The sequence below is a fragment of the Plecotus auritus genome, assembly GCF_963455305.1.
Source record: "Plecotus auritus genome assembly, chromosome: 6".
NCBI lineage: Eukaryota > Metazoa > Chordata > Mammalia > Chiroptera > Vespertilionidae > Plecotus > Plecotus auritus.
Window position 1 is genome coordinate 136,287,960 of NC_137773.1, and position 27,947 is coordinate 136,315,906.

The window sequence follows — 27,947 nt, forward strand, 5'->3', positions numbered from 1 at the left end:
GGAGGGAGAGAAAAGCAGGTGGGTGAGTATGAAGCCCCACCAGTGCACAATCCAGCCGGGGAGGGATGCAGGAGGTTGGCCAGCCATGAAGGGACTGCAGGAGGACTCCAGGGCATGTCTGGCCCGTCTCACTCCATCCCCATTGATCGGACCCCAGCAGCAAGCTAACCTACTGGTTGGAGCATCTGCTGGTGGTCAGTGCATGTCATAGTGAACAGTTGAGTGGCCTTAGCATATCATTAGCATATTACACCTCAAAATCTTACATTTCAAAGAGATGAATTCAGGTCCTTGAGAAAGACACTCGTGGGTTGTAGAAGATAACATAGCTATCTCCTCAAAGGGACACAGGAAGGTTTAACAATTGCAAGCTTTTTTTTTTTTTTTTTTTTTTCAGAAAATGCTCTAGGAGGGGAGGTGTTGCCTGGAACAATCAATAAATTTTCTTGGTAGCTTTGAGTTTTCATAGACAGGCCTTTAATGTGGGCCAGGGTGGGTCCTCCCAGGGCTATTGCCTTAAGCTGTTGGAAGCCAAGCCAGAGTTTGGTCAGGTCATTTAATGCAGGGGCTGTCTGGGATCCGAATGGATTTCTTTGCACTTCTCAATACAGCTAAAATGTTTAGGAGTTAAGCGTACTGATATATCCAATTTACTTTGAAATGATTAAAAAATAAGATGGATTGCTGGATCCATAGGTAGACGGGAGCGGGGAGAAGGGGGAGAGTGACAAGTCTAGAGTCTGTCACTACCACCCACTCCCATTAGAATGTGAGCTCCAAGAGGGCAGGGAATTTGTCAGCCTGGCACATGGTAGACTGGCAATAAATACTTCTAAAATGAATGATCAATATTCGCAAAGCGCTTAGAACAAATGCTCCACAAGCGGGCAGCTCCATGACTGTATTTTGGCCGGCAACCCGGGAGTTCGGGGCGGCGGAACTGAGAGTGAGTGCTGGCCCGGCGGAGACCCTCTGGCCGCCCGGCACCTCGGCTCTATGGCGGGTCCTCCAGAGCCGGCGGAAGCTCGGTGGAGCCTCGCGGGCAGCCGGAGCATGCGCAGAGCGGCGCCGGCAGGGATCGCTATGGCAGCGGCGTCTTCGTGGGCCTGGCCTTTGCGCTCGCGCCCCAGCCGGGCCCTCTCGGCAGCCTCCGGCCCGGCAGCTTCTCGGGCATGAGCTGGGCCCTTTGCTGTGGCCCGCTGCCGCGCCGCACCCCGACTTTTGCCCCGCGCCGGGAACATGCCCTTGGCCGCCTACTGCTATCTACGGGTCGTTGGTAGGGGCAGCTACGGGGAGGTGACGCTCGTGAGGCACCGGCGGGACGGCAGGCAGGTCGGCGGAGTTGGGGCCCATCAGGGGGCGGGGAACACTCAGGGGTTCGCCCAGGGCTCTGTCCAAACGTTAGATCCCGGGGTGGTCTGCAGGGGACTCACCCCCATGGCACTTCCTCGGGGCTAATGTCTCAGTCCACCGAGACTAGGCCATACCTTCCTGTAATATGCACCCCGAACACCATGTACTTCTCCTTTGTGTATTAATTGGTGTGCTTGATCTACACTTTTACGGAGCACGCTCAGCAATCCAGTGAGAGCAGACGTTCTCAGGACCTAACACAGCGCCTGGCAAATATTACTCCTTTAAGGACAGGCCCAAATACATATGACCTGGAGACTAATGGGCATACTTAAACCTCATCTCATCACCTTTCTGCCAAACTTCTCCCATGATCCCTATTTCAGTGAGTAGCACCACCAACCAGCCATTTGCCCATGCTGGACACCTGGGAGTCATTGATTCCCCTCTTCCCCTCACCCCCATTCATCTGTCCACTAAGCACGCAAGCTCTTCTCCATCTCCACTGGCACCACCCCAAGCCAGGACATCTTTATCTCCAGGTAAACTATTGTCCAGGCCTCCCACTGGTCCCTCCTGCCACACGACTTGCTCTTCTCCAATCCATCCCTTTCATTGCAATCTTAGTGATTGTACTAAAACTTAGGTGTAGTGTTACTCCTTTACTTAAAGCACTTTATCTCAACTTCAGGATAAGGAGCCAGTTCTTTAATGTAGTGTATAAATAAGTTGACCATATAATATATTGTACAGACTGGAACAAGTTTGAAACTGAAAGGATGTGCCATTAATTACACCAACACAATGGGGCTGCCCCAGGCAAGCTTACAGATGCCCACCTAAGTATAGGAAGACTCTCTCACCTACTCTTCTTTGTCTCAGGTGCTGGTTACTCTGCCTGGAACAAAAGCTCAGGCATAAGAGAGTTATTCAGTAGCAAAGGTGTGTGTGTGAGGGGAGGAGTCATTGGTTTTTTGAGTTGAGGATAGCCCCTCACATTTGAGCAGAAGATTACATTTTACAAAGCACAATTATATATGTGTTTGTTGAATAATAATTGTGTGGTCTTTTGATTGATTGACGGTAGTGTATCAGGTGTGAGAGGATATTGATTTTTTTTAAAATTGGGAATAATTTTGTATGTTGAGGGTCAGTGATTTTTAACCTTAATGGGCTATGGATCCCTTTGAAAACTTAATGCAACCCATGGATCCATTCTTCTGAAGAATTTTTTTTGGTGACTACCCTGCTATTAGTCTAACCTGTAAAAAGTACTATTAGTGAGAGCAGGTTTTTTCCCCTCAATTTTGTGCTTTTTTAATAATAAAACGATTAGGTTATTGGACAGGTTCTAGAAGATTAATTTTGAGGACATTCAGGAGAGCACTAAATACTTCTGAACCTATAAAGCTGTATGTTTATTGTACATTGTAAAAACACGTGTTTTCTTTGTAGTATGTCATCAAAAAACTGAACCTGCGAAATGCCTCCAGCCGAGAGCGGCGAGCTGCTGAACAAGAAGCCCAGCTCTTGGCCCAGCTGAAGCATCCCAATATTGTCACCTACAAGGAGTCCTGGGAGGGAGGGGACGGTCTGCTGTACATCGTCATGGGCTTCTGCGAAGGAGGTGATCTGTACCGAAAGCTCAAGGAGCAGAAAGGGCAGCTTCTGCCTGAAAGTCAGGTGGTGGAGTGGTTTGTTCAGATCGCCATGGCTCTGCAGGTACTGTCCAGACTCACAGAATCCTGATTGCTCCAAGAGGCTAGGGTGGATTTTAGGGAGATTCTTCCCAAAATGTGTACATGAAAAAAATGTATTTTTTTGAAAATCTATTTGTGAAGTGGACCCAGTTGCTCATGTTGTAGCATTGGAATGTTTCTGAATGAGTGATATCCATATTGAAGTGGACATGGATTTCATGTCTAATTGGAGGAAAAGCCAATTCTCCATTCATTTAATATTTATACCAAAGTCCCCTTTAAGGGCCCTGAGTTGACAGAGAGCAAAGAATGACCTTGCTTGTTATCAGCTGGTCAGCTGTGTCATACTGAAAGGTGGTTGGGCTAATGAACATGCCTAAACTGTTGGATTTGGGGCTTTAACCCTGTGGCAAAGTGAGTGGAAATGTAAAACATGTTTGTGGTTTAATATACACATATTCAGTAGCTAGACTGTTTATGAAATACTCTGGATTTGGGCAGACTTGTCCAGCATTAATTGACCTTGTGGTTTAAATTCTAGGATACTCTCTCTAAGTAAACATGAACTTGTTGTATTTGAAAATATTATTAAGCTGAAGATTCTATGAATCTGAGAGGAAAGTTCCTCTGACCTTGTAAAGTTGTTTTTTTCTCCTCAGTGGGAGTTTATAAGCACTAAATGGTATAATGGTTAATGAACAATTGTGAAGGATACTGGAATTTAATTTTTTTACTTGTTTAAAAAGCAATTGTCCACCTTTAATATATGCTGTAGTACACATGTATGTGGTGGGGGGCTGCTGAGCATTTGGGGAACCCCAGGTGCCCAGGATTTGCCTGTGCTCAGTACTCCTGTGAAATTGTCTTGAGCCCATGGGTGAACTTTTGAGGCCCCAGGGGTGGCTCAGGGGTCAGGGTCAGGTTCACTCATCCGGGGCCCATGGGGGAGCATGTGGCTTTTGTTGAGTCTGCAGACACGGTAGTTCTTGTAGTGGACATTGTGGGTGATGTCGTTCAGGTCTTGGAGATGGGAGCATGGGTTACCTAGTGCAGCTGCAGTGTCTGGGGTGTGGGCCCCTGCCCCAGGCCCGGTGGGATGGACTTCCACACCTTGGATTTGACCAGTGTATTCACCATCATGTACTTGCCCCAACCCGCTCTGCCCAGCACCGCCCACTCCACTGCCATTGCTGCCATCACAGTTGCTATTGCTGAGCTCACCCTTTTTATTTTATTTTAATGTATAATTTTTTTAAATTTCCTGATTTATTTTAGAGCGAGAGGAAGGGAGAGAAAAAGAGAGAGAGAAACATGCCTTTTTGTTCCACTTATTTATGTATTCATTGGTTGATTCTTGTATGTGCTCTGACCAGGGATTGAACATGCAACCTTGGCATATAAGGACAATGTTCCAACCAAATGAGCTACCTGGCTAGGGCAATTTCTTTACTTTGGAAAGTTGTAAATCAGACTTTTTATTTAGAGACTATAAAACAATAGTGTTTTGATATGTAGATAACTATGGTGCTTTAGCTCATGTAATTATTAATGGTATATAAGAAGTCAGGAGTAAATAAGTAGATAGGTATATTTATACTTAATGAAATTTTATTTCTCTTTTCAGTATTTACATGAAAAACACATCCTTCACCGAGATCTGAAAACTCAAAATGTCTTCCTAACGAGAACAAACATCATCAAAGTGGGTGACCTAGGAATTGCCCGAGTGTTAGAGAACCACTGTGATATGGCTAGCACCCTCATTGGCACACCCTACTATATGAGCCCTGAATTGTTCTCAAACAAACCCTACAACTATAAGGTAGGACAATATGCCAGCTCACCTTGTCTCTAGGACAGTATTCATAATTTCAAAGCTCATCAGAATAGTTATGTCAAAGAATTCTCTGTGAATTGGTGTAACGAAAATGTCTTTTTTAGGAAGAAAAATGTAAATAAGGCATTCTGATATATAACCATTTACTATTTTTCTTTTCTAGTCTGATGTTTGGGCTCTGGGATGCTGTGCTTATGAAATGGCCACCCTAAAACATGCTTTCAATGCAAAAGACATGAATTCTTTAGTTTATCGGATTATTGAAGGAAAGGTAAAGAAAATTCTGGAACTAATTGTTTTAAATATTTGGAGCAATGTTAATTTAATGCAGCTTTGTAAGTTGCTACTGACAAATGTGAGTAATCGTTATTGTTGGGTGGATAATTAAGAACTGTGGGTCTCTTCTGTGGGGAAGGTTGAACTGGAGAAGGAATTGATCATTTCTTAATATTAGTACAAGTGGCTTAATGGCTCCAAGGAATTGGCTTTTTGAAAACCACTACATATAGCCACACGATGTGCAGGTGCCCTAAGGGACTATTGGTAGCTTCTCCTAAGCAGCTTATGGTTAAACTAGAGGCCTGGCCTGCAGGGATCGGGCTGTAACCCACTCTCCAACATCCCCCGAGGGGTCCCGGATTGTGAGAGGGCGGTTCTTGGGTGACGCACCCCGGAATAGAGCTCCTTCCTCTCTGGTTCTGGGTGCATCACCTGAGAACTGCAACTGCCAAGTCACAGCAGCTCAGCAGCTCCTGTGTTGAGCGCCTGCCCCCTGGTGGTCAGTGTGCATCTTAGCTACCGGTTGGACCGTCACTTAGGCTTTTATATATATACTAGAGGCCCGGTGCACAAAATTCATGCACGGGGGTGTGTGTCCCTCAGCCCAGCCTGCACCCTCTCCAATCTGGGACGTCGGGCAGTCGGACATCCCTATCACAATCCAGGACTGTGGCTCCCAACTGCTCGCCTGCCTGCCTTCCTGATTGCCCCTAACCTCTTCTGCCTGCCAGCCTGATCACCCCCTAACCATTCCCCTGCCAACCTGACTGATGCCTAACTGCTCCCCTGCCAGCCTGTTTGCCCCTAACTGCCCTCCCCTGCAGGCCTAGTCACCCCTAACTGCCCTCCCCTGCAGGCCTTGTCCCCCCCAGCTGCTCTCCCCTGCAGGCCTGGGTCCCCCCAACTGCCCTCCCCTGCAGGCCTGGTCACCCCTAACTGCCCTCCCCTGCAGGCCTGGTCCCCCCCAACTGCTTTCCCCTGCAGGCCTGGGTCCCTCCCAACTGCCTTTTCCTGCAGGCCTGGTTGCCCCCAACTTCCCTCCTCTGCCGGCTTGGTCACCCCTAACTGCCCTCCCCTGCAGGCTTGATCGCCCCAACTGCCCTCCCTTGCAGGCCTGGTCCCTCCCAACTGCCCTCCCCTGCTAGCCATCTTGTGGCGGCCATCTTGTGTCCACATGGGGGCAGGATCTTTGACCACGTGGGGGCAGCCATCTTGTGTGTTGGAGTGATGGTCAGTCTGCATATTACTCTTTTATTAGATAGGATGGATGAGCCCCATTTAAAATGAGTCCATTCTTGCCTGGCTGGTGTGCTCAGTGGTTAGCATTGATCCTTGAACCAAGAGTTCCCTGGTTTGATGCCCAATCAGGGCACATGCCCAGGTTGCAGGCTCTATCCCCAGTAGGGGGTGTGCAGGAGACAGCTGATCGATGTTTCTCCCTTACCAATGTTTCTATCTCTATCCCTCTCTCTTCCTCTGTCACTAAAATCAATAAAAACATATTATAAATAAATAATTAATTAATTAAAATGAGTCCATTCTATTTGAGCTTGTTCCTTTGATACCAGAGTGACCAACTTTATATGTTAGTTCCATGAGGTTAGTTGCCCTCTGTAGTGTCAGGCATCTATACACCAACAAGTTTAAGGCTATAAATGACCTACTGATTTAATTTAATCAAATTAAAATTAATTTTTTAATTTGAGAAATAATAAATTGTTTAGTATTTAAAAATTAGATATTGAAAAATACAAAAGAAGTAAAAATTTTCCATAATTACACTATTTAAAGAATCAAACAAGAAAGGAGTGCAATTCCTCTCTCCTATCCATTTTAATCCCCTGTAGATAACCATTGCCAACCATTTGGTACATGGCCTTCCTGGCTTTTTCTTGTCTTATATAGATATAACTCTAGGTGTATATATGCACATATACACACATCTATAATAATAATACCGTAATATGCTAATTAGACCGGACAGCTGAACAACCTTCCAGACAAAGCCATGGGGGCGGGGGACAAGGCAGAGGCAGTTAGGGATGATCAGCCAGGCAGGCAAATGGTTAGGGGTGATCAGGCAGACAGGCATGTGGTTAGGGGCAATCAGGCAGGCAGGTGAGCAGTTAGGGGGATCAGGCAGACAGGCAAGTGGTTAGGGGTGATCAGGCAGGCAGGCAGGTGAGCAGTTGGGAGCCAGTGGTCCCAGATTGCGAGAGGGATGTCCGACTGATGGTTTAGGCTCCATCCCATAGTGAGATCAGGCCTAAACCGTCAGTCGGACATCCCCTGAGGGGTCCCGGATTGCAAGAGGGTGTAGGCCAGGCTGAGGGACCCCACCAGTGCATGATCGGAGCCAGGGAGGGATGCGGGAGGTTGGCCAGCTGGACCGCGGGAGGGCTCCAGGGCATGTTTGGCCTATCTCAGTCCCAATCGGCCGGACCACAGCAGCAAGCTAACCTACCGGTTGGAGTGTCTGCCCCCGAGGTGGTCAGTGCACGTCATGGCAACTGGTCAACCGGCCGACTGCCCCCTGGTGGTCAGTGCACGTCATAGCGAGCAGTTGAGTGGCCTTAGTAAATCAAAGCGTATTACGCTTTGATTGGTTGAACAGAGGACTGGTCACTTAGCATATTTGGCTTTTATTATATAGGATATTCCCTATGCTTAACTTTACATCTTCATGACTATTCTGTAACTATCAATTTGTACTTCTTAATCTCTTCACCTTTATCACCCACTCCGTCAACTGCCCTCCCATCTTTTTCTGGAGTTTTGTTCTGTTCTTTCATTTGGGACATGTTTCTTTGTCACTTCATTTTTGCAGCATCCCTGTGTTTGTTTCTATTATTAGGTAGAGTTGCTATGTCTTCTAGGCTTGGTAGAGTGGCCTAATGTAGTAGGTGTTCTATAGGGTCCTATGGCACAGCCTCCCTGATGACCCAGTCTGGGCACTCTAGGTGCACTCCCCTTGTGGGCTGTGTACACCCTCCTGTTGTAGTTGAGCCTTGATTGCTGTTAGCGCATCAATGGGAGGTATTTACCCCCAGGATGATCCACTGCAAGGACTGACTACAACCATCAACCTCTGACTACTGTGGAGGATCAGCTATGTGGTGGTCCACTCCAAAGAGCAGGACTTACTTCAGCAGGGCTCTGGTGCCTGCTGAGTCTGCCCCTTGAGTTTGTCACTTGTGGAGGTGGTTGGGTGGTGGTGCTTCGACATGGTCTGAAGCTGTCCACTGGGTGTGCTGGCTCTGGGCCCTCCCAGGAGGTACAGGCCAAGCTTAGGCACCACCTGTGTTCTGCCCAGGGCCACATGACATGAGCTACAAAGTAATCTGCAGATGGCCACTACTTGTGCTGGGCTTAGAGATACTCAGGTGAGGCCAAGCTGTGAACCAAGGCCAGGTGCTGCTAGTCCTGGGCATTGGGTCACTTAGAGAGAGGTGTGGGGCTTACTGAGGCCAGATGCTGCTTTTTTGAGAGGTTTTAGGAAAATCTGAAGCAAGAGCCAAGACAGGCTATTCTTATGGAAAAGCCACTGGAAACAGCTTGAGTGGGCTCAAAAGTTGGGTGGGGCAGGGCCTCAGGGAGTCTCCAGGGTAAAGCAAACAGTGTGAGTGAGGTTGATGGAATCTCAGATACGGGGCCCACCTGCCAGCTTTGTGGGAGGATGGCTCATCAAAGGAACAGTGGCCTTTGCCAGCACTTTTGTCTGGGAGAAAACTGCCCCTTCCCAGCTGTCACCCTGATGCCAACCATTCAGTTTCTCCCTGTATGTCTCTGGTGCCTTTCAAGCTGCTGCCCCAGTGCTGGAGCTCAGACAGTGAGTCTGAGTAAAGTCTGTGTGTGTGCCCTTTAAGTGGGACTCCAGCCAGGCCTCAATCCCTGCTGATTTTTATAGCCAGAGGCTATGGCGACTCTTTCTGGCACTGGAACCCTGGGCGGAGGGCCTGGTCTGTGTCTGGAATCTATTGCTCCTCAGGAAGACCTCTGCAGCCGAACTATCCCCCCTGATTTTTAACTGCCACACATTGGTGTGGGACCAGCCTGTACCACATCTTCTCCCCTCCTACCAGTCTCTATGTGGCTTCTTCTTAATTTCCTAGTTGTAGGACTTTCATTCAGCCAGATTTCAGGTGTTTCTGAATACTGGTTGTTCTGTAGTTTAGTTGTAATTTTACTATGGTTGTGCCAGGATGTGAGTACCATGTTTACCTCTACTGCCATCTTGACAGGATGTCTCATGCCCTTATTTCTGAAGGAGGGAGTCCTTAAATGGGAATGCTGGTTTGAAGAATATACTTTTACAACTTTACAACTTGCTGTTATAACCAGGACATCAGTATGCTTCCTGTAGACTAATACTGGTTATTTTATGCTTATGTGGATAATGACTTAAAAATAAATATTGGAAAACTCTCCCTTCATTTATTTTGCTTCACAAGACAATTAGTCATAATTGTAGTGTTATTTCTTTTTGTAGCTGCCACCAATGCCGAAAGATTATAGCCCAGAGCTGGCAGAACTGATAAGGACAATGCTGAGCAAAAGGCCTGAAGAAAGACCCTCTGTAAGGAGCATCCTGAGGCAGCCTTACATAAAGCGCCAAATCTACTTCTTTTTGGAGGCCACAAAGGCGTAAGATACTTCCCTTGCAAGTAGCTGGGCTATATAGATGGAATAAAAGAGGGTGGCTTCTCTAATTTTAATGTGCAAGAATTTATGGTGAGTTCCTTTTAAACATGAAGTGAAATTGTGTGATTAGAACATATGTAGAGATTTGTATAATTGCTAAAATCAGAAATTAAGAGAACCATTTAGAGAATTCACTTTAACATTCCTCAGAGGATTCCAAGACATATTGAGTATGATTCTTTTAAAAAGACATGTATTTTAGAAACCATATTAAAATGAGAGATTATCTAAGTTATTACATTATTTACTATCCTATATAATAAAAGAGAAACATGTAAATTGACTGTACCTCTGCTACGCTCACCAGCCAATCAGGAGTGAGTATGCAAATTAACCCAACAAAGCTGGCGGGTTAATTTGCATACACAGGCACTGGGTGGAGAGCAGAGCAGGAGAGCCTGTGGAGAGTGGAGTGGCTTGGAGGACTTGGCAGAGCAGAGTGGGAGGCCATGGGATGGAGACAGAGCAGGAAGGGAAAACGAAGAGCGCGGGGAGCGCCAGGAATTCTGGGAATAGTCGTTCTGGTGGCAGCCCCGGAACTGGAAGTGGAAGCCCAGAGCGCGGGAGCACCAGGAATGCTGGGAATCGTAGTTCTGGTGGCAGACGGATCTCCTAGACCAGGGGTGGGCAAACTTTTTGACTCGAGGGCCACAATGGGTTCTTAAACTGGACCGGAGGGCTGGAACAAAAGCATGGATGGAGTGTTTGTGTGAACTAATATAAATTCAAAGTAAAGGAGCGGAGGGGAGAGCAAGAGAACCCTCCGCTCTTTCGGCTCCGCTGGCCGGATAGAACAGCTGAACGGGCTGGATCCAGCCCGCGGGCTGTAGTTTGCCCATGGCTGTCCTAGACACTAGAACAAAGTGAGCCTAGAGCAAGTTACTGTTGCGGGTGGGGGATGGAGGGAAAGCAAAGGTGAGAGACATAAGTAAAATCAGAGTGTCTAGGAAAAATTAAAGGGAAGATATGCTAAAACTTCCAGGAAATCTCCACCAATGAAGCAAAGAAAAAAAAGCCTCTATTATTCTGTGAGCAACAAACCAAACTGGGTTGGGGTCTCAGACAATTCGCTCATATGATTGCAAAGACAGACAGAAACTCCCGGATTGGAGAGAGCTCCCCTGAGGGCTCCCAGATTGGAGAGGGTGCAGGTCGGGCTGAGGGACCCACCCCCCGTGCATGAATCTTCGTGCACCGGGCCCCTACTGTAATATAATAGTCACATCTAAAATATAGTGCTCAGCTTTCTGAGACCTTCATAAGCTTCCCTCTTCACTCATGACTTCTCAAGAGAAAAAGAATTATTTTCTATGACTTGCAGGTGCTACCTTCACTGAGCAGGTATTCCAGAATCTAAACCTTGAGGCTAAGCAAGGCCTTCATGATCTCTGCTTTTTGACATGTTAAATTTGGGAGACAAGTCCCCAGGGATAAAGGACTACCTTTTTGTTTATATTGTCTCTAATTTTCCACCAAACAGAACTTTGACCTTCAATCTCCAGTGCTGGTCTTCATGCTTCCCTTGAATTTTCCAGAGGCTTATCCCCGTTGTAGAAACGTCACACTAGAACAGTTGGGGATACTATTTCTATATATATTTATTCTGCAAGTCAAGGCTGAGTATTACCAATCATTTTTACTCTCAAACTTGGCAAAGCAGTTGTGGTAGTATTTCAAACATATGAAACTTGAAGATGAAAATTATCTTGGTACTTCTATATATGAGGCATTTTCTCAGATTTTGTTTTTAATCCCATCCAAGAGTATGTTTATTGATTTTAGGGGAAGTGGGGGGAGGAGTGGGGAGAAAGAGAGAGAGAGAGATTTCGATATAAAGAGAAACATGGACCAGTTGCCTCCCATATGCACCTTGACCAGGGATCGAATCTGCAACCTAGGTATGTGCCCTGATTGGGAATTGAACCCGCAACCTTTTAGAGCACGGGACAATGCTCCAACTGACAGAGCCAGGCAGCCAGGGCAATTTCTCAGAGATTTTTATTTTGGAAAAATTTTGTATTTACAGAAAAGTTGGAGAGATAGTACAGAGACTTTCTGTATACCTGCCATCCAGTTTCTCCCAACATTACCATGGTACATTTGTTAGTACTAAGAACCCCCATCAGTACCTTACTGTCAACTAAACAAACTCCAGACTTTCGTCAGCTTTCCCCAGTTTTTCCACTAATGTCCTTTTTCTGGTTCAGGATCCAATCCAGGATATCATATTACATTTAGTCCTCATGTCTCCTTAGTTAGGTTGGGTCTGGGACAATTTTCACTTTCCTTGTTTTTCATGACCTTGATTGTTTTTGAAGAGTACTGGTCAAGTGTTTTGTAGAATTACCCCTGGTTTTTAAAAGACTGTTCTATAAATTAAGCAATTCTGTAAGGGAATGTTATACATACACACATTTTCTCATATATCTGTCATCTTCAATATATTGATAATATAACGAAAAAAACTTTTCATCTTCATTATATCGATAACTTTTTCTTTTCTTCCTCATAAAGAAAAACCTCCAAAAATAATATTAAAAATGGTGACTCTAAATCCAAGCCTGTTTCTTCAATGGTTTCTGGAAAGGCTGAATCAAATCATGAAGTAGTTCCCCCCCAACCACAGCCTTCTGAGGGCTCCAAGACATATACAATGGTATGTTTCTTTTTAAAAGGATCCATGTTTTAGAAACTGTATTAAAATGATAGATAATATAAATAAATTACTTTATGTGAAGTGATTAGGCTTTACTGGAGATTCTGTTGTGTAATTAATTGTGTATTGTAGAGAAAGGATGCTGGTGAAGGTGATTTCGTTTAGCTCACTTTATTCAAAGTGGGCTGTCAAACTTCATGAAGTCAGTGCTGTAATAACTTTATTTTAAGAATTTCTTTTATTGAGGTGAAATTTATGTAACAAAGTTAACCATTTTTTAAAAAAATATTTATTATTCAAACTATTACATGTGTCCCTCTTTTTCCCGCATTAACCCCTTATAGCAAAGTTAACCATTTTAAAGTGAACAGTTAATTGCATTCAGTACATTCACAGTGTTGTGAAACCATCACCTCTATCTAGTTCCAAAATATTTTCACGTCACTCCAAAGGAAACCCCATACTTACTAAATAGTCATCTTCATTCCCATCCAGCCCCTGAAAACCACCACCAATGTGTTTTCTGTCTCTTATGGGTTTGCCTGTTCTAGATATTTCATATAAATGGAATCATACAATATGTGACCTTTTGTGTCTTAGCTTCTTTCACTTAACATAATGTTTTTGAGGTACATGCATATAGCATGTATCAATACTTCATTTATATATGTGTGTGAATAATATCCCATTGTATGTATATACCACAATTTTTTTATTTATTTTTTCATTGATAGACATTGGGTGGTTTTCACCTTTTGGCTATTGTTATGAACATTTGTGTACAATTCTTTATTTTCTCTTAATAATTATTTTTAAAATTCATTGATTTTAGAGACAGAGAGAGAAACATCAATTTGTTGTTCCATTTATTTATGCATTCATTGGTTGGTTCTTGTATGTGCCCTACCTGGGGATCAAACCTGAAACTTTGGTGTAATGGAACGATGCTCTAACTAATTGAGCTACCTGGCCAGAGCCTGTTTTCAGTTCTTTTGGGTATATACCTAGGACTGGAAATTTGGTAATTCTATCTTTAACTTTTTAAAAAATATATATATGTTTTTATTGATTTCAGAATGGAAGGGAGAAGGAGAAAGAGATAGAAACATCAGTGATGAGAGAAAATCATTGATCGGCTGACTCTTCCATGCCCCCCACTGGGGGTCAAGCCCGCAACCCGGGCATGTGCCCTGACCGGGAATCAAACCAAGACCTCCTGGTTCATGGGTCGATGTTCAACCACTGAACCACACTGACTGGGCGAGCCATTTTTAAGTGTACCATTTAGTAGCCTTAATTATATTCACAGTGTTGTGCAACCATCACCACTATCTCCCAAAACACTTTCATCATTCCAAACAAAAACTCTGTACCCATTAGCACTAACTCTACATTTTTCCCACTCCCAGGCCTTGTTAACCTCTATGAATTTGCCTGTTCTAAGTATCTTATATAAGTAGAACCATACCATATTTATTCTTTTGTGTCTGACTTATTTCACTTAGCATGTTTTCAAGGACTATACATGTTGTAACATGTATCAGAACTTCATTCCTTTCTATGGCTTTATAATGTTCCACTGTATGTATACCACATTTTGTTTATCCATTCATCTGCTAGTAGACACTTGGGTCTTTTCCACCTTTTTGTCATCATGACTAATGCTGCTATAAACATTGGTGCACAAATACCTGTTTGAGTGCCTACTTTCAGTACTTTGGGATATATACCTAGGAGTGGGATTGCTGGGTCATCAGGTAATCCTATGTTTAACTTTGTGAGGAACCTGTTGTTCCATTTTGAGTTAATTTGTTTATATGGTGTGAAGAGTGCTATAATAACGTGGAAGCATTTCACTTAGGATGAAGACAAAGGTTTATCCCAGGAGAAACACATAGTCATTGACCCCTTGAAGACACCTGCAAGTCTGAAAGACCACACCTGCAAAGCAGACATGAGCAGTACCACAGAATCACTAGCTACAATCAGTAAAGTGAACATTGACATCTTACCTGCAGAAAGGAACTTGAGCGACGGGTTAGTTCAAGAGAATCAGCCAAGATGCATAAATGCCTCTAATGAGCTAGAAGGTAAATATAATATTTCTCAAGTGAAGGAGAGGCTGCAGGATAACAGTAAGTCCAGCACTCGACCTGGAAACCTAATTCCTACGTGGTCCTCTACCAATGTCACTGGGGAAAGGAAAGAGAAGCCTCTGCAGCCCCTAAACAAAGACCAAAAGCCGAAGGACCAGGTGAGTGATACGCATGAGGTGTTCATCTCAGAGAGAAAACTGGAAAGTGCGGTTACAAAGGTATGGGTTATGTTGTTTGGTTGTATTCTAGTTGTGGTTTTAGGAAGATCAGCTCTTCAGTGTACCAGTTTAAACATAATGGAAACCAAAGGATGAGACCCAAGGGATTCTTAGGTGCCTTAGGTGCCCAGACATAAGGTACTTGGTGGAAGCATGCTATTTATGTTTTTTTTCCTATTTCAGTATCATTCTTCTTTAGTCCTTCGAGTGGATAGGTAGTTCCGACACTTAGTTTTAATATCACATTCCTTCTTGCTTTTGAAAAGTTAGTGGAATAGGAAGGAAGGAAGGAAAGAAGGAAGGACGAAGGAAGGAAGGAAGGATAGAAGGAAGGATACTGGATTGATCTGATTTCTTAAGGAATAAAAACAAATATTAAAAAAAAACACACAAATATTTTATATGTTGAAACCAAAGGGGAAGGAAGAAGAGAAGATAAGAAAAGAAATAAAAGTAACAAAAAAGAAAAGGAACAGAAGGATTTTGATACTGAGAGACTATTCTAAGTACATTTAGTGGTCATCTTCTACTTGAACTTGGAAAGAAACCTAAATTAGATGAAGCATGGTTATAGCTGAAGATTAGAGAGAAAACTAGAACATTTAATTAACTTTACTCTTTTTGTATAAAATATTTTATAAATAGATTTAATAGGTATATTGACTATATTTTTATAATCTATGCTATATATATTTGAATTTGATACATTATATATTTTATTTAACATTTATATAAACATTAAAACTATTTTATACATTTATATTCAGATGTTTTTAGTAAAGTTTTGTTTTTATGGAAAAGAACAAGTATAATGCTTTTATCATTTAAAGGCATTGGATTGAAACAAAATATAGTCTTAAACTTTCTCTGGACACTGGAATCCTTATAGATAAAGTTGTGTGTGTCTTACTTGTTCTGCTTGGCTGTCAAATTCAAGTTCACTTTTTAAAAAAATATTTTTTTACTGATTTCAGAGAGGAAGGGAGAGGGAGAGAGAGATAGAAACATCAATGATGTGAAAGAATAATCGATCGGTACCTCCTACATGCCGCCACTGGGGATTGAGCCCACAACCCGGGTATGTGCCCTGACTGGGAATCGAACCATGACCTCCTGGTTCATAGGTCCACTCTCAACCACTGAGCCACGCTGGCCAGGCTTTTATAAAAAATTTTAAGGTGCCAATTCACTGGTTTTTATTATATTCATAAACTTCTGCAATCATCACTACTGTCTAATTCCAGAACTTTTTCATCACCTCAAAAAGAAACCCCATACCCAATAATAGTCACTCTCCATTTCTCCTTGCTCCCAGCCCCCAGCTCCTATTGTCTATACGAATTTGCCCATTCTGAGCATTTCATATAAATAGAAGAGCCACATAATACAGCATATGGTCTTTTGTGTCTGGCTTCTTTTACTTAGCATAATGTTTTCAAGATTTATACTTATAGTATATGCCAGTATTTCATTCCTTTTTATTGCCAAATAAATTCCACTGTATGTATGTATTGTATTTTATTTCTCCATTCCTCAGTGGATGAACATTTGGGTTGTTCTCACTTTTTGGTTACTATGGATAATGCTGCTATGAACATTCTTGTACAAGTTTTCATTGTGGATGTTCACTTCTCTTGGGTATATACCTAGATGTGGAATTGAGGAGCCATATGGTAACTCTGTGTTTAACTTTTTGAGGAATTGCAAATTGTTTTTCAAAGCAATTACATCCTTTTACCAGCAATGTATGAGAGTTATAATGTCTATAATGTCTCCACATCTTTACCAACACTTTTTTTATCCTAGTGGGTGTGAAGTGGTCTTATTATGGTTTTGCTTTGTATCCTTAATGATTAATGATGTTGAGCATCATTTCATGTGCTTTTTGACCATTAGTGTACCTCCTTTGGAGAAATATCTATTCAGATCCTTTGCCCATTTTTCAGTTGGTTTATCTTTTTGTTGTTGAGTTACAAGAATTCTTTATTCTAGATGTCAGTCCCTTATAAGATATAAGGTTTGAAAATATTATCTCTCATTCTGTGGGTTGTCTTTTCACTTTATTTTTAGTTTATTTTATTGATTTTTGAAAGAGAAATATCGATGTCAGAGAGGAACAATTAGCTGCCTCTACACATGCCCCGACCAGGAATTGAACCTGCCACCTCCTAGTGCATAGGGTGACCATCCAACCAACCGAGCCACACCGACCAGGTTGTATTTTCACTTTCTTGATAGTGTTTTTTGAAGCACTACAGTTTTTAATTTTATTTATTTTTAACGATTAAAGATCCATAAGGGTGAAATTTGGGGGAAGGAGAAATCTAGCTGGATAATCCATGCTTGTTTTAATAGCCATGTAATCAGAATCAATATGCAGAAGACATTTTCTGAAATAGTCTAAAATAATCTATATCTCATTAGATGGTAGTGTCAATAGAACAGAGTCTTGCCACAGAATATGTTCTCTGCAATCTGCAGTTAATTAAGCGAAGGGACAAATTGTATTTAAAGACCTGTTGCAAGAATATCAATACCATTATTTTTCTAACACTAAGTTTTTTCCCATAATGCATGTGACCTATCCTTTTTTCCTCTGTAATACTTGATTGCAAAGAAATTCTTAAAATAGGGAGAGTCATCATTACAGAATTTTAATTATCTCTGGAATGTGTCTTAGGTCCCTACATACCATCTTCTTTCACTGTTCTTTGAGATTTCACCCTGTGGTTTCATTCTTTCTAGCTAAGGTTTTGTTGCAAATTGAACAGGAATTCCTGGGTAGAGGTAACTCACATCTTCTTTCCTCCCTCTCTTCTTTTCCTTCTATCCCTTCATCCTTTTGTCCCTGTCTCCCTCCCACCCAAAATATCAAAAGACCTCAACATTTCTGATTGAAGTGGGAGTAGAGAACTTGAGACACCATTGACACCCTTGCCCACCACTTGCCCACTCAATGCCAGCAAAGCACTTATAGATTCAGAACAACTCTGGGGCTCCCATCGTCTAGATCAGTGGTTCTCAACCTTTCTTAATGCCGCGACCCTTTAATACAGTTCCTAATGTTGTGGTGACCCCCAACCATAAAATTATTTTCGTTGCTACTTCATAACTGTATTTTTGCTACCGTTATGAATCGTAATGTAAATATCTGTGTTTTCCGATGGTCTTAGGCTCTACAGCAGCGACCCACAGGTTGAGAACCGCTAGCAGGGTTGCCTAAGACCATCGGAAAACACAGATATTTACATTACGATTCATAACGGTAGCAAAATTACAGTTATGAAGTAGCAACGAAAATAATTTTATGGTTGGGGGTCACCACAACATGAGGAACTGTATTAAAGGGTTGCGGCTTTAGAAAGGTTGAGAACCACTGGTCTAGATAATAGGGCAGCCGTAGGGGAGTCTTCCTCACTTTTGCACAGTGCATGGAACACTGCCTCATGCCCTCTAATTGCTCCAACAATGAATTAAATCTAGACCTGCTGGCTGAGAATTAGGGAATTTGAAACTGATTCAACTGTGTTGAGCTGGCTGACAAGGAAATATTAATTCAAATGGGAATAAGGTTTGACTTTTCATGGTGTGATGAAGTGTTGGGCAGACATGGGTTCAAATCCTAACTTTGATTCAGAGCTGTGGTGGGACTCTGGGTAAATCATCTAACTGTCATAGCCTCAGTGTCTTCACCTTAAAACAGGGACAATAATACTTCATTGGATTGCTGGGAGGAAAAAGATTTTAATTGTGATGAAATTCAATTTTGTCCATTTTGTTGTTGTTATTGCTTGTGCTTTTGGTGTCATGAATAGTTACCCCTATGTTGTCTTCTAAGAGTTTATAGTTTTAGTTCTGACATTAGGTCTATGATTCATTCTGAGTTAATTTTTGTGTATGGTGTAAAGAAGAGGTCCAACTTTATTCTTTTGTATGTTATTATCCAGGTATCCCAGCACCTTTCATTAAAAGACTAGAGGCCCGATGCACAAAATTCATGCAAGAGCAGGCCTTCCTGCCCTGGCTGCCAGCACCGGCTTCCCTCTGGCTGCTGGCAGGCACCTGGGACCCAGGCAGCCCCGGCTTCATCCAGAAAGTCATCTGGTCTAATTAGCATATTACCCTTTTATTATTATAGACTAGAGGCCCAATGCATGAAATTCGTACAAGAGTAGGCCTTCACAGCCGCGGTGACTGCCTGGATCCCTCCCTCACAGCCATGGAGCTGCTTGAATCCCTCCCTCGCAGCCGCGACGGCTGCCTCGATCCCATGCTGCAGCCCCGGCTTTGTCCAGAAGGTCATCTGGAAGGATTTCCGGTCTAATTAACATATTATGCTTTTATTATTATAGACTAGTGGCCCGATGCACAAAATTTGTGCACATTAAAAGGGAATTAATTAGAGGAAATATTTTAATATTGCTATTTTCCCTTTATCTTAATAGAAGTGTCAGAGATGAAAGAAAATTAGTAAAATGTATATGAAAATCTTTCTCCTGTCAGAGTCTGGGGCATGCTGCAGGACCCAGAGTCAAGTCCCTGCCCACCCGCATGCGCCTTAAAATCACGCGAGACCCAGACCCAGCTGGCCCTACCCCCGTCAAGCCCCTTCAGGCAGTGGGTGCAGCCTCAGGTCCCCTGTCAAGCCCCGCTGGGTGGGGGGTGTAGCCTCAGGTACCCTGTCAAGCCCTGCTGGGCAGGGGGTGCAGCCTCAGGTACCCTGGTGCATGCTGGGCAAGGCGGGGGCGCGCAGCCTCAGGTCCCCTGGCGCACCCTCAGGTTCCCCGGCCCGGTGTGGCCTGAGGTCAACCGTCAAGCCCCACTAGGTGGGGAGCGCAGCCTGAGGTCCCCCATCAAGCCCTGCTGGTTAGCGGGCATGGCCTGAGGTCCCCTGTCAAGCCCCGCTAGGTCAGGGGCATGGGCTAAGGTCCCCCAGCACTGGGGGGGCGTGGCCTGAGGTCCCCCATCAAGCCCTGCCAGGGCGGGGGGTGCTGCCTGAAGTACTCCGGCCTGGCACCAGGGCAGGGAGTTGCGCCTTGAGGTCCCCAGTCAAGCCCCGCTGGGTGGGAGGCGCAGCCTCAGGTCCCCTGCCCCTGCCCAGCACCACACAGCCTCAGGTCCCTGCTGATTGCTTGTTATGGGAACCCTGCCTCTGCTGTGGGCGCAGCCATCTTATGACGGCATGAGGGTAAATTTGCATATTACCTTTTTATTATATAGGGTTATTCTTTCCCCATTGAATTTTCTTGGCACTCTTGGTGAAAATCAGTAGACCATAAATGTAATGGTTTATTCCTAGACCCTCAATTCTTTTTCACTGGTTTATGTGTCTATCCTTATGTTAGTAAAACCCTGTTTTAAATATTGGTGGCTTTGCAGTAAGTTTTGAAGTTGGGAAGTTTGAGTCTTCTAACTTTATTCGTATTTTTCAATATTATTTTGATTATTTCAGGTCCTTTGCATTTCCATATGAATTTTAAGATCAGCTTCTCAATTTCTGAAAAAAAAAGGGGGGATTTGATAGGGAGTACATTGAACCTGAGGTTCATTTGCAGACTATTGCTATCTTGATATACAGAGTGGGGCAAAAGTAGGCTTACAGTTGTAAGTATGTGAAACACAGAATTTATTCTTGTATTATTATTTATTAATTATTATACTATTTTCCATACAAACAACTGTGAATCTACTTTTGTGCCACCCTGAATGTCTTTCGAACACATGGACATGAGATGTCTTTTAACTTATTTAGGTCTTCTTTAAATTCTTATAATGATGTTTTGTTGTTTTTTAGTTTGCACTTATTTTGTGAAATTTATTTCTTTGTATTTTATTCCATTTGATACTATTGTAAATGGAATTGTTTTCTTAATTTCATTTTCATAGTGTTCATTGCTTGTGTATAGAAATACAATTGATTTTTGTATATTAATGTTATACCACACAGCCTTACCCTTTATTGGTTCTAATAATATTTTTATAATGGACTCCTTAGGATTTTCTGAATATAAGATCATGTCATCTGTGAACAGAGTAGTTTTACTTCTTCCTTTCCAATCTGGATTGTTTTTATTTCTTTTTCTTGCATAATTGCTCTGGCTAGAACCTCTAGTACACTGCATAAGTAGAAGTGTTAAGAGGGAACATCATTGTTTTGTTCTTGATTAAATTAATTTGTGCCCTGACTGGTTTGGCTCAGTGGATAGAGCATCAGCCTGCGGACTCAAGGGTCCCAGGTTCAATTCCAGTCAAGGGCATGTACCGTGGTTGCGGGCACATCCCCAGTGGGGGGTGTGCAGGAGGCAGCTGATTGATGTTTCTCTCTCATCGATGTTTCTAACTCTCTCTCCCTCTCCCTTCCTCTCTGTAAAAAATCAATAAAATATATTTTTAAAAAATTAATTTGTTACATAAGGCTTTTTAAAAAGTACACTTAAATATGTTTTTATTGATTTTTAGAGTGAGAGGAAGGGAGAGGGATAGAGAGATAGAAACATTGATAAGAGAGAAACATAATTGATTGGCTGCCTCCTGCAAGCCCCCTACTGAGGATTGAGCCCAAAATCTAGGCATGTGCCCTGACTGGGAATCGAATCACTCAACCACTGAACCACACCAGCCAGGTTTACATCCGGGTTTTAGAGCAGATTTTTTGTTTGATAGAATTTTATGTCCAGCATTTCCTCTTTTTGTGTTACTATTTTTAAAAGTAGAACTTTTTTCCAAGACCAATTGGATTTTATGGAGAAATCCCCTAAGTCATTTATTCTGTCACTCTTGTACTTGTACTGGTATAAGCTTTGTTTTGAACAGCCTATGCTTACTACCAGCAGAGAAACATTTACCTCATGCTTCAGAATTATATAAATCGTTGTTTATTATCTTGGTCATCTTGTTCAGCTTGTATATTATGTAATAATATTGTAAAATTTAATCATTTACTATGTTTTATACATAACTAGAGGCCTGGTGCATGAAATTCATGCACGCGGGGGGGGGGTGTCCCTCAGCCAAGCCTGCACCCTCTCCAATCTGGGACCCCTCAAGGGATATCTGACTGCCCGTTTAGGCCCGATCCCAGTAGGATCGGGCCTAAATGGGCAGTCAGACATCCCTCTCACAATCCAGGATTGCTGGCTCCCAACTGCTTGCCTTCCTGCCTTCCTGATTGCCCCTAACTGCTTCTGCCTGCCAGCCTGATCACCTCCTAACCACTCCCCTGCCAGCCTGATTGATGCCTAAGTCTCCCCTGCCAGCCTGATTGCCCCTAACTGCCCTCCCCTGAAGGCCTGGTCACCCCTAACTGCCCTCCCATGAAGGCCTGGTCACCCCTAACTGCCCTCTCCTGCAGGCCTGGTCACCCCCAACTGCCCTCCCCTGCAGGCCTGGGTCCCCCCCCCCAAACTGCCCTTCCCTGCAGGCCAGGTCACCCCCAACTTTCCTCCTCTGCCAGCCTGGTCACCCCTAACTGCCCTCCCCTGCAGGCTTGATCACCCACAACTGCCCTCCCTTGCAGGCCTGGTCCCTCCCAACTGCCCTCCCCTACTGGCCTGATCGCCCACAACTGCCCTCCCTTGCACGCCTGGTCCCTCCCAACTGCCCTCCCCTGCTGGCCATCTTGTGGCGGCCATCTTGTGTCCACATGGGGACAGCCATCTTTGACTACATGGGGGAAGCCATCTTGTGTGTTAGAGTGATGGTCAATTTGCATATTACTCTTTTATTAGATAGGATAGAGGCCTGGTGCACGGGTGGGGGCTGGCTGGTTTGCCCTGAAGGGTGTCCTGGATCAGGGTGGGGGTTCCCTTGGGGCGTGGGGCAGCCTGGGCGAGGGGCCTGTGGTGGTTTGCAGGCCGGCCATGCCCCCCAGCGACCCAAGCAGAGGCCCTGGTATCTGGGATTTATTTATTTTCTATAATTGAAACTTTGTAGCCTTTAGCGGAGGCCAGGGCAGGCCAGGGCGGTCTGGAAGCTTGGCTTCCTCCATCGCCAGGGGCAACCCAAGCCTCCTGTTCTCTCCAGCTCCATGGCTGCTGCCATTTTTGTTCGGATTTTCTTATCTTCTCTAATTGAAACTTTGTAGCCTTGAGCGGAGGCCAGGGCCGGCCACCGCGGGCAGGAAGCTTGGCTTCCTCCATTGCTGGGGGCAACCCAAGCCTCCTGCTTCCTCCAGGTCCATGGCTGCAGCCATATTTGTTGGGTTAATTTGCATACTCGCTCCTGATTGGCTGGTGGGTGTGGCTTGTGGATGTAGTGGGGGTACGGTCAATTTGCATATTTCTCTTTTATTAGATAGGATGTTAGGTGTACTCTTGAAAGAATAAACTTAGCAAATTATTACCTATAGGAGTCGTTGTTTTGTGCTTGCTAGAGATATGAATCATAGATGATGTCTTAATGATAATGACTCTTAGAAGCAATTTCACCCTGTATTAATACTACGTTGTTAATTTTTCTTCCTAAAAATGTATCACTCTTAGAAGCAATTTCACCTTGTATTAATACTACATTGTTAATTTTTCTTCCTAAAAATGTAGTAGGCTCTTGAAAAAAAATTGTTGAAAAAAATTGTTGATTGAACCATATTCAATTATTTGAAAACCTAGATATTCTGATATTTAAAACTTGTTTGAAAAATTTAAGTATCTACTTTATTTTATTCTTAATCCTCACACTAGGATATTTTTCCATTGATTTTTTTAGGGAGAGTAAAAGAGAGAGAAAAGACAGAGAGAAACATCAATGGGAGAGAAACATACCAATTGGTTGCCTCTTGCACATGCCCTTGACCAGAATCGAACCTGGGACCCTTCGGTCTGCAGGCTGACACTCTATCCACTGAGCGAAACCGGCTAGGACTTAAATATCTATTTTAATGTTTGGTATGAAATTAGTTTCTAAAATAGCTACCCAATAAAATGCTAAGTCCTTGCCCTGGCCAGAGTGGCTCAGCTCGTTGAACATTATATGTACATTGAAAGATGGTGGGTTTGATTCCTGGTCAGGGTACATACCCAGGTTTCAGGTAGATAGATGTTCCCTCCTTTCCTCCCTCCCTCACTCCCTCCCTGCCTCCCTCCCTCTTCTCTCTAAAATCAATAAAAATAAAACAAAACATGTCCTCAGGTGAGGATTTTAAAAAATAAATAAAAAAGACTGAGCCTTTGGTGAACTTTATATAACTTAAAAGGCAATTTATTTTACCATTACTACTGCTCATAATAGCTCTGATTTTTTGAGTATTTAATGTGCTACACATAGTTCTAAGTACTTTAGTGCACTGTATTTCCTAATTCTCCAACAGTCATACAAATGTGTGTGAAGCATTTTACCCATTTATATATTGATGAAGAAACTGAGGTTCAGGAAGATTAAATTTCTCAGATATGACTCCATCAAACTCCAAATTCAATGCTCTTTTTATGGTGACTTAAAGGCATTTTTCATGGTGCATCTAAATTACTCATGTTTACTTGGAAATTATGTACATATTGAATTGGACTTCATTTAAAATATTTCTTAGTTTTCTGAATATTAGTAGTTTCAGGTTAATAACAATATGAATAATTTAATTAAAATAATTATATTTTTAATTTGGGAAAAGAGAGAAAAAGCCAGAAAATATGAATAACTGATTTTAGCATTTTGTCTTTGCCTATAAATACTGTAAATAAGCATTTATTTTAAGAAAAATAACTTCTTTTCGTTTTCATTTATAATTTTAAAAGTAGGTATAGAGGGTTTGGCTGTTCGGAAATTCAAAAGACTATTTTATTATTTTGTGTGTATTTGTGTGTGTAATTTTTAAGGATCAAGTTGCTGGTGAGTGGGTTATAGAAGAACAGGACAGAATCCACCCAGGTTTACAGCCACACAGCTCTGGGTCTGAGCCTTCTCTGTCTCGACAGCGACGGCAGAAGAAAAGAGAACAGACTGAACACAGTGGGGAGAAAAGACAGGTTGGAAGAGATCTCTTGACTAAGTCATTGTGCTACTACTTGGGAAATATACTTTAGGAAGCTCAAGTTCTACTTAGAATGGTTAGCAGTTGCCAATAGTCACACAAGAAATGCAAGGATCATTTGTGGGGGGGCGGTGACAAGGGCAAGATAGTAGTTTTCAAATGTCAATAATTTGGAAGCAGAGTAAGGATTTTGTCTTTTCCAGATGGACAGATTGAGAGTTAAAGAAACAGGCTAATGAGTACCTCTGATTCTCCCTGTTATATTGATGAGCGTTTTCTCCCTCATCTTCTGTATAAAATCATGTTGACATCTCATTTCTTTTTTTTTTTCTTTGAGATATTACACCATTCATTAAAATAACTTTCATAGGCACTCTTTCATAATACTTCACTTTTGGCAAAGTTTTTTCCCCAAAAAATTCAGTGTTTTGAAGTTTTTGAGAGCAAATTACTGTTGAATACATAAGAAACTAATAGGGGTACTTTGAAGGTAGGTTATCATTATCATATGAAATTGATAATTTCCCCCTCTTTTAAAAATATTTAAGTTTCAGGAGGCTCTGCCTCAACTTTTGCCTTCTCTTCCTGCTGTTGGAAAAGTGGATGTCACATCAACCCAAAAGGATGCTGAAAACCAAAATAGAGTGATCACTGAGTCTGTGAGCAGTTCCAGGAACAGTGAGATGTCATCATCTAAGGTTTGTGGGGGGTATATGTTGGATTAAAAAAAACACATGTATAAAGCTTTTTGGTTATGAAATCCTGCATATATTGTGAAGTTTTGTATTAAAATATCTTAGCCCTACTTTTGCCAAACACTATAAGGAATAGATATGTGATTCTTAGTAGAAGCACTGATTGAAGTGGACAGATTCTAAAGTTCCAGAAATGGTCACTTATGGTTAACTAGGAGACCAGGTAGATTCTGAATCGAGGAAATGCAATATTCCCCAATTGTCCTTCCAAAAATGAGTACAGTACTTCCTAGAAATGGGGCTGCTGTGATGGGTCCTAGCTAGTAGCTGTAACCCTGATGCAGACTGGTCTCAATGGACATTCCTTTAAGGCCTGTGCAAGGTCTTTCCTATAGGGCTACATGATACTTCATGCATTGTAGGTATTGCAAGAATAGTGAGTAGAAATGGAAATAACCCTGACTTTCTTTAAAAGGACCGACCATTATCAGCAAGAGAGAGGAGACGACTAAAGCAGTCACAGGAAGAGAGATTCCCCTCAGGTAAAGTTGTTCTCTTTTCTTCATCTTTTGGAGGTTTGACTCATGGACATAAGTATTGGTTCTGATTGTGAGGTGTTAAGAATTTTCAAGCAATAGTAATACATTTTGGAAACTGATTTGGAAGAAATTCTGAAATTCTTTAGTCAAGCCTTTAAAAACAATTCAGCATAGAATAGGATTTTAAAAAGAGAGCAAGAGGGCTTTGAGTGGCAGTGATTCCTGGGAGGTTTCAGAGAGGAAATCGAGTGTTTAATTTGTTTCCATGTTCAGAGTCTGCTGGGCATAGAAGTGCTGTTTTCTCAGGAACAGAGAGAGGAAACTGGGAGAATGGTGGTGCCTCGGGCTACGTGCTGTGATCATTCCTATTACTATTAACTAAAGACAGTACAGGCAGTTTCCATTTATTGAATGCTAATTAAGTTTCATGCACTTTGGTAAGCATTTTAAGGGCATTATCTCAATTTATATTTACAGTAACTGTCAAAAGTAGTCAGCATTATCCCATTTTGCATCTGAAGGAACTGAGGCTCAGAGTGGTTAAGTATCTTGCTTAAGATCACAGAGCTGGTAGACCTAGAGCTCAACTTTGAACTGAAGTGTCAGATACCAGAGTGATGATGATATGCTGTCTGAGTTACTTCTGGGCTGGCCCTTGCTGGGTTATCTCCCATACCCAGTGCCCTCTTCTGTTGAGGCCAGCCCATCACAAACCACTGCTGGGGATGGTCACTTTTTCAGGCCCTTCAGTAAGGAGAGCTTCTCTGAATACACCAGGGCCAGGACAGCCACAAGAGGAAAGCCAGCTCACCCCTGCTCCATGGTTGTCTTCTGACCGAAGCTTTGCTCAGGTACATTACTTAACTCGAAGGAGAAAAGGTGGACATGTCTACATCTGGCAAGCCTAATATGTTGTATCGTAAATCAGCGAGTGAGATAAAGATGCCTTAATGAGCCAATTAATTAGGAGTCGTTTATTGCATGCAGCCCAGAGGGAGGTGTTTCTTCCAAATCTCTGAGCAAACAAATAGAGGAAGTTCTCTCTATTTATACCTTTCAGGCTCTTTGTCTGCAGATTTTACAAAGAGCTCTGTGTGAGTTATTGTTACAGATAGTTTGTAATCTTGGATACATAAAGAATAAACATTTGGCATAAGAATATGGGAATTATTATCAGTATTAGTCCATTACGTTAGATGGCTAGCTTGCAAGGTCAGACAGTTAAGTTTTTATCTTTTTCTATTATTCAAACTAAAACAGTTATTCTACAGAATAAGAGACTATCTAAAAATGACAGAGTTTACAGAACAAGGGACTATCTAACAATAGCAGAGAATTTAAAACAGCAGTTTTTATACAAGATGGAGGTTACTATGCTTCAAATATAGTAAACTTCATAAATACCAGCTCCAGGGCAAGATTTGTTTCCTTAATAATATTCTGTGATTTAGTCGTTTCACTAATTGAGATAGTCCTTTCCATTTTCCAAAGTTGTAAGGTTTGTGTGTAATTATATCAAAAAATCCTTTTAAGTACTGTATTTTAAGAAAGTGTCTCACATATGAGGTTGCTTTTATTTAGGTGGCATTCTATCCAGCTTTAAATGCCAATATTCCTTATGGTACCAGCCCTCTGCTTAGGAGTTGGAACACCAGAACTGTTTGTCCACCCTTGTCTGGAAAGGAAATGTCTTCATAGCTGAGACTTTCCAGGGCCTTATAAAACTTCACCTTGATGTTCCTCAGGCTTCACTTGTGAATTTCATGGGTGAACTAGGACATGATTTGGGTAAAATAACTTCAATTTTTATATCCATTAGTTTCTCCTGTTAAATTGGATATAAGTCACAATGTAACTAGACATTGCATCTAAGACTTTTTCATTTATTGCATTCTGGTTGTGTTGTCAT

At 42.6% G+C, this 27,947-nt stretch overlaps 1 protein-coding gene across 4 annotated transcripts in view; it reads left to right on the forward strand.

The window, feature by feature from the left end:
• The first annotated feature begins 1,040 nt into the window (after positions 1-1,040).
• NEK4 (NIMA related kinase 4) overlaps positions 1,041-27,947 on the forward strand; it is a 42,891-nt gene continuing 15,984 nt past the window's right edge. For all 4 annotated transcript variants that reach the window (XR_013960913.1, XM_080674494.1, XM_080674493.1 and 1 more), the window contains exons 1-11: positions 1,041-1,332; positions 2,809-3,075; positions 4,678-4,875; positions 5,054-5,161; positions 9,659-9,813; positions 12,385-12,526; positions 14,388-14,780; positions 24,650-24,799; positions 25,353-25,502; positions 25,975-26,041; positions 26,780-26,889. Coding sequence is in view for 3 of the 4 variants with exons in the window: in XM_080674494.1 (XP_080530620.1) it covers positions 1,240-1,332; positions 2,809-3,075; positions 4,678-4,875; positions 5,054-5,161; positions 9,659-9,813; positions 12,385-12,526; positions 14,388-14,780; positions 24,650-24,799; positions 25,353-25,502; positions 25,975-26,041; positions 26,780-26,889 (1,833 nt within the window). In the remaining variant the exon portion in view is untranslated. The remainder of the gene's footprint in view (positions 1,333-2,808; positions 3,076-4,677; positions 4,876-5,053; positions 5,162-9,658; positions 9,814-12,384; positions 12,527-14,387; positions 14,781-24,649; positions 24,800-25,352; positions 25,503-25,974; positions 26,042-26,779; positions 26,890-27,947) is intronic.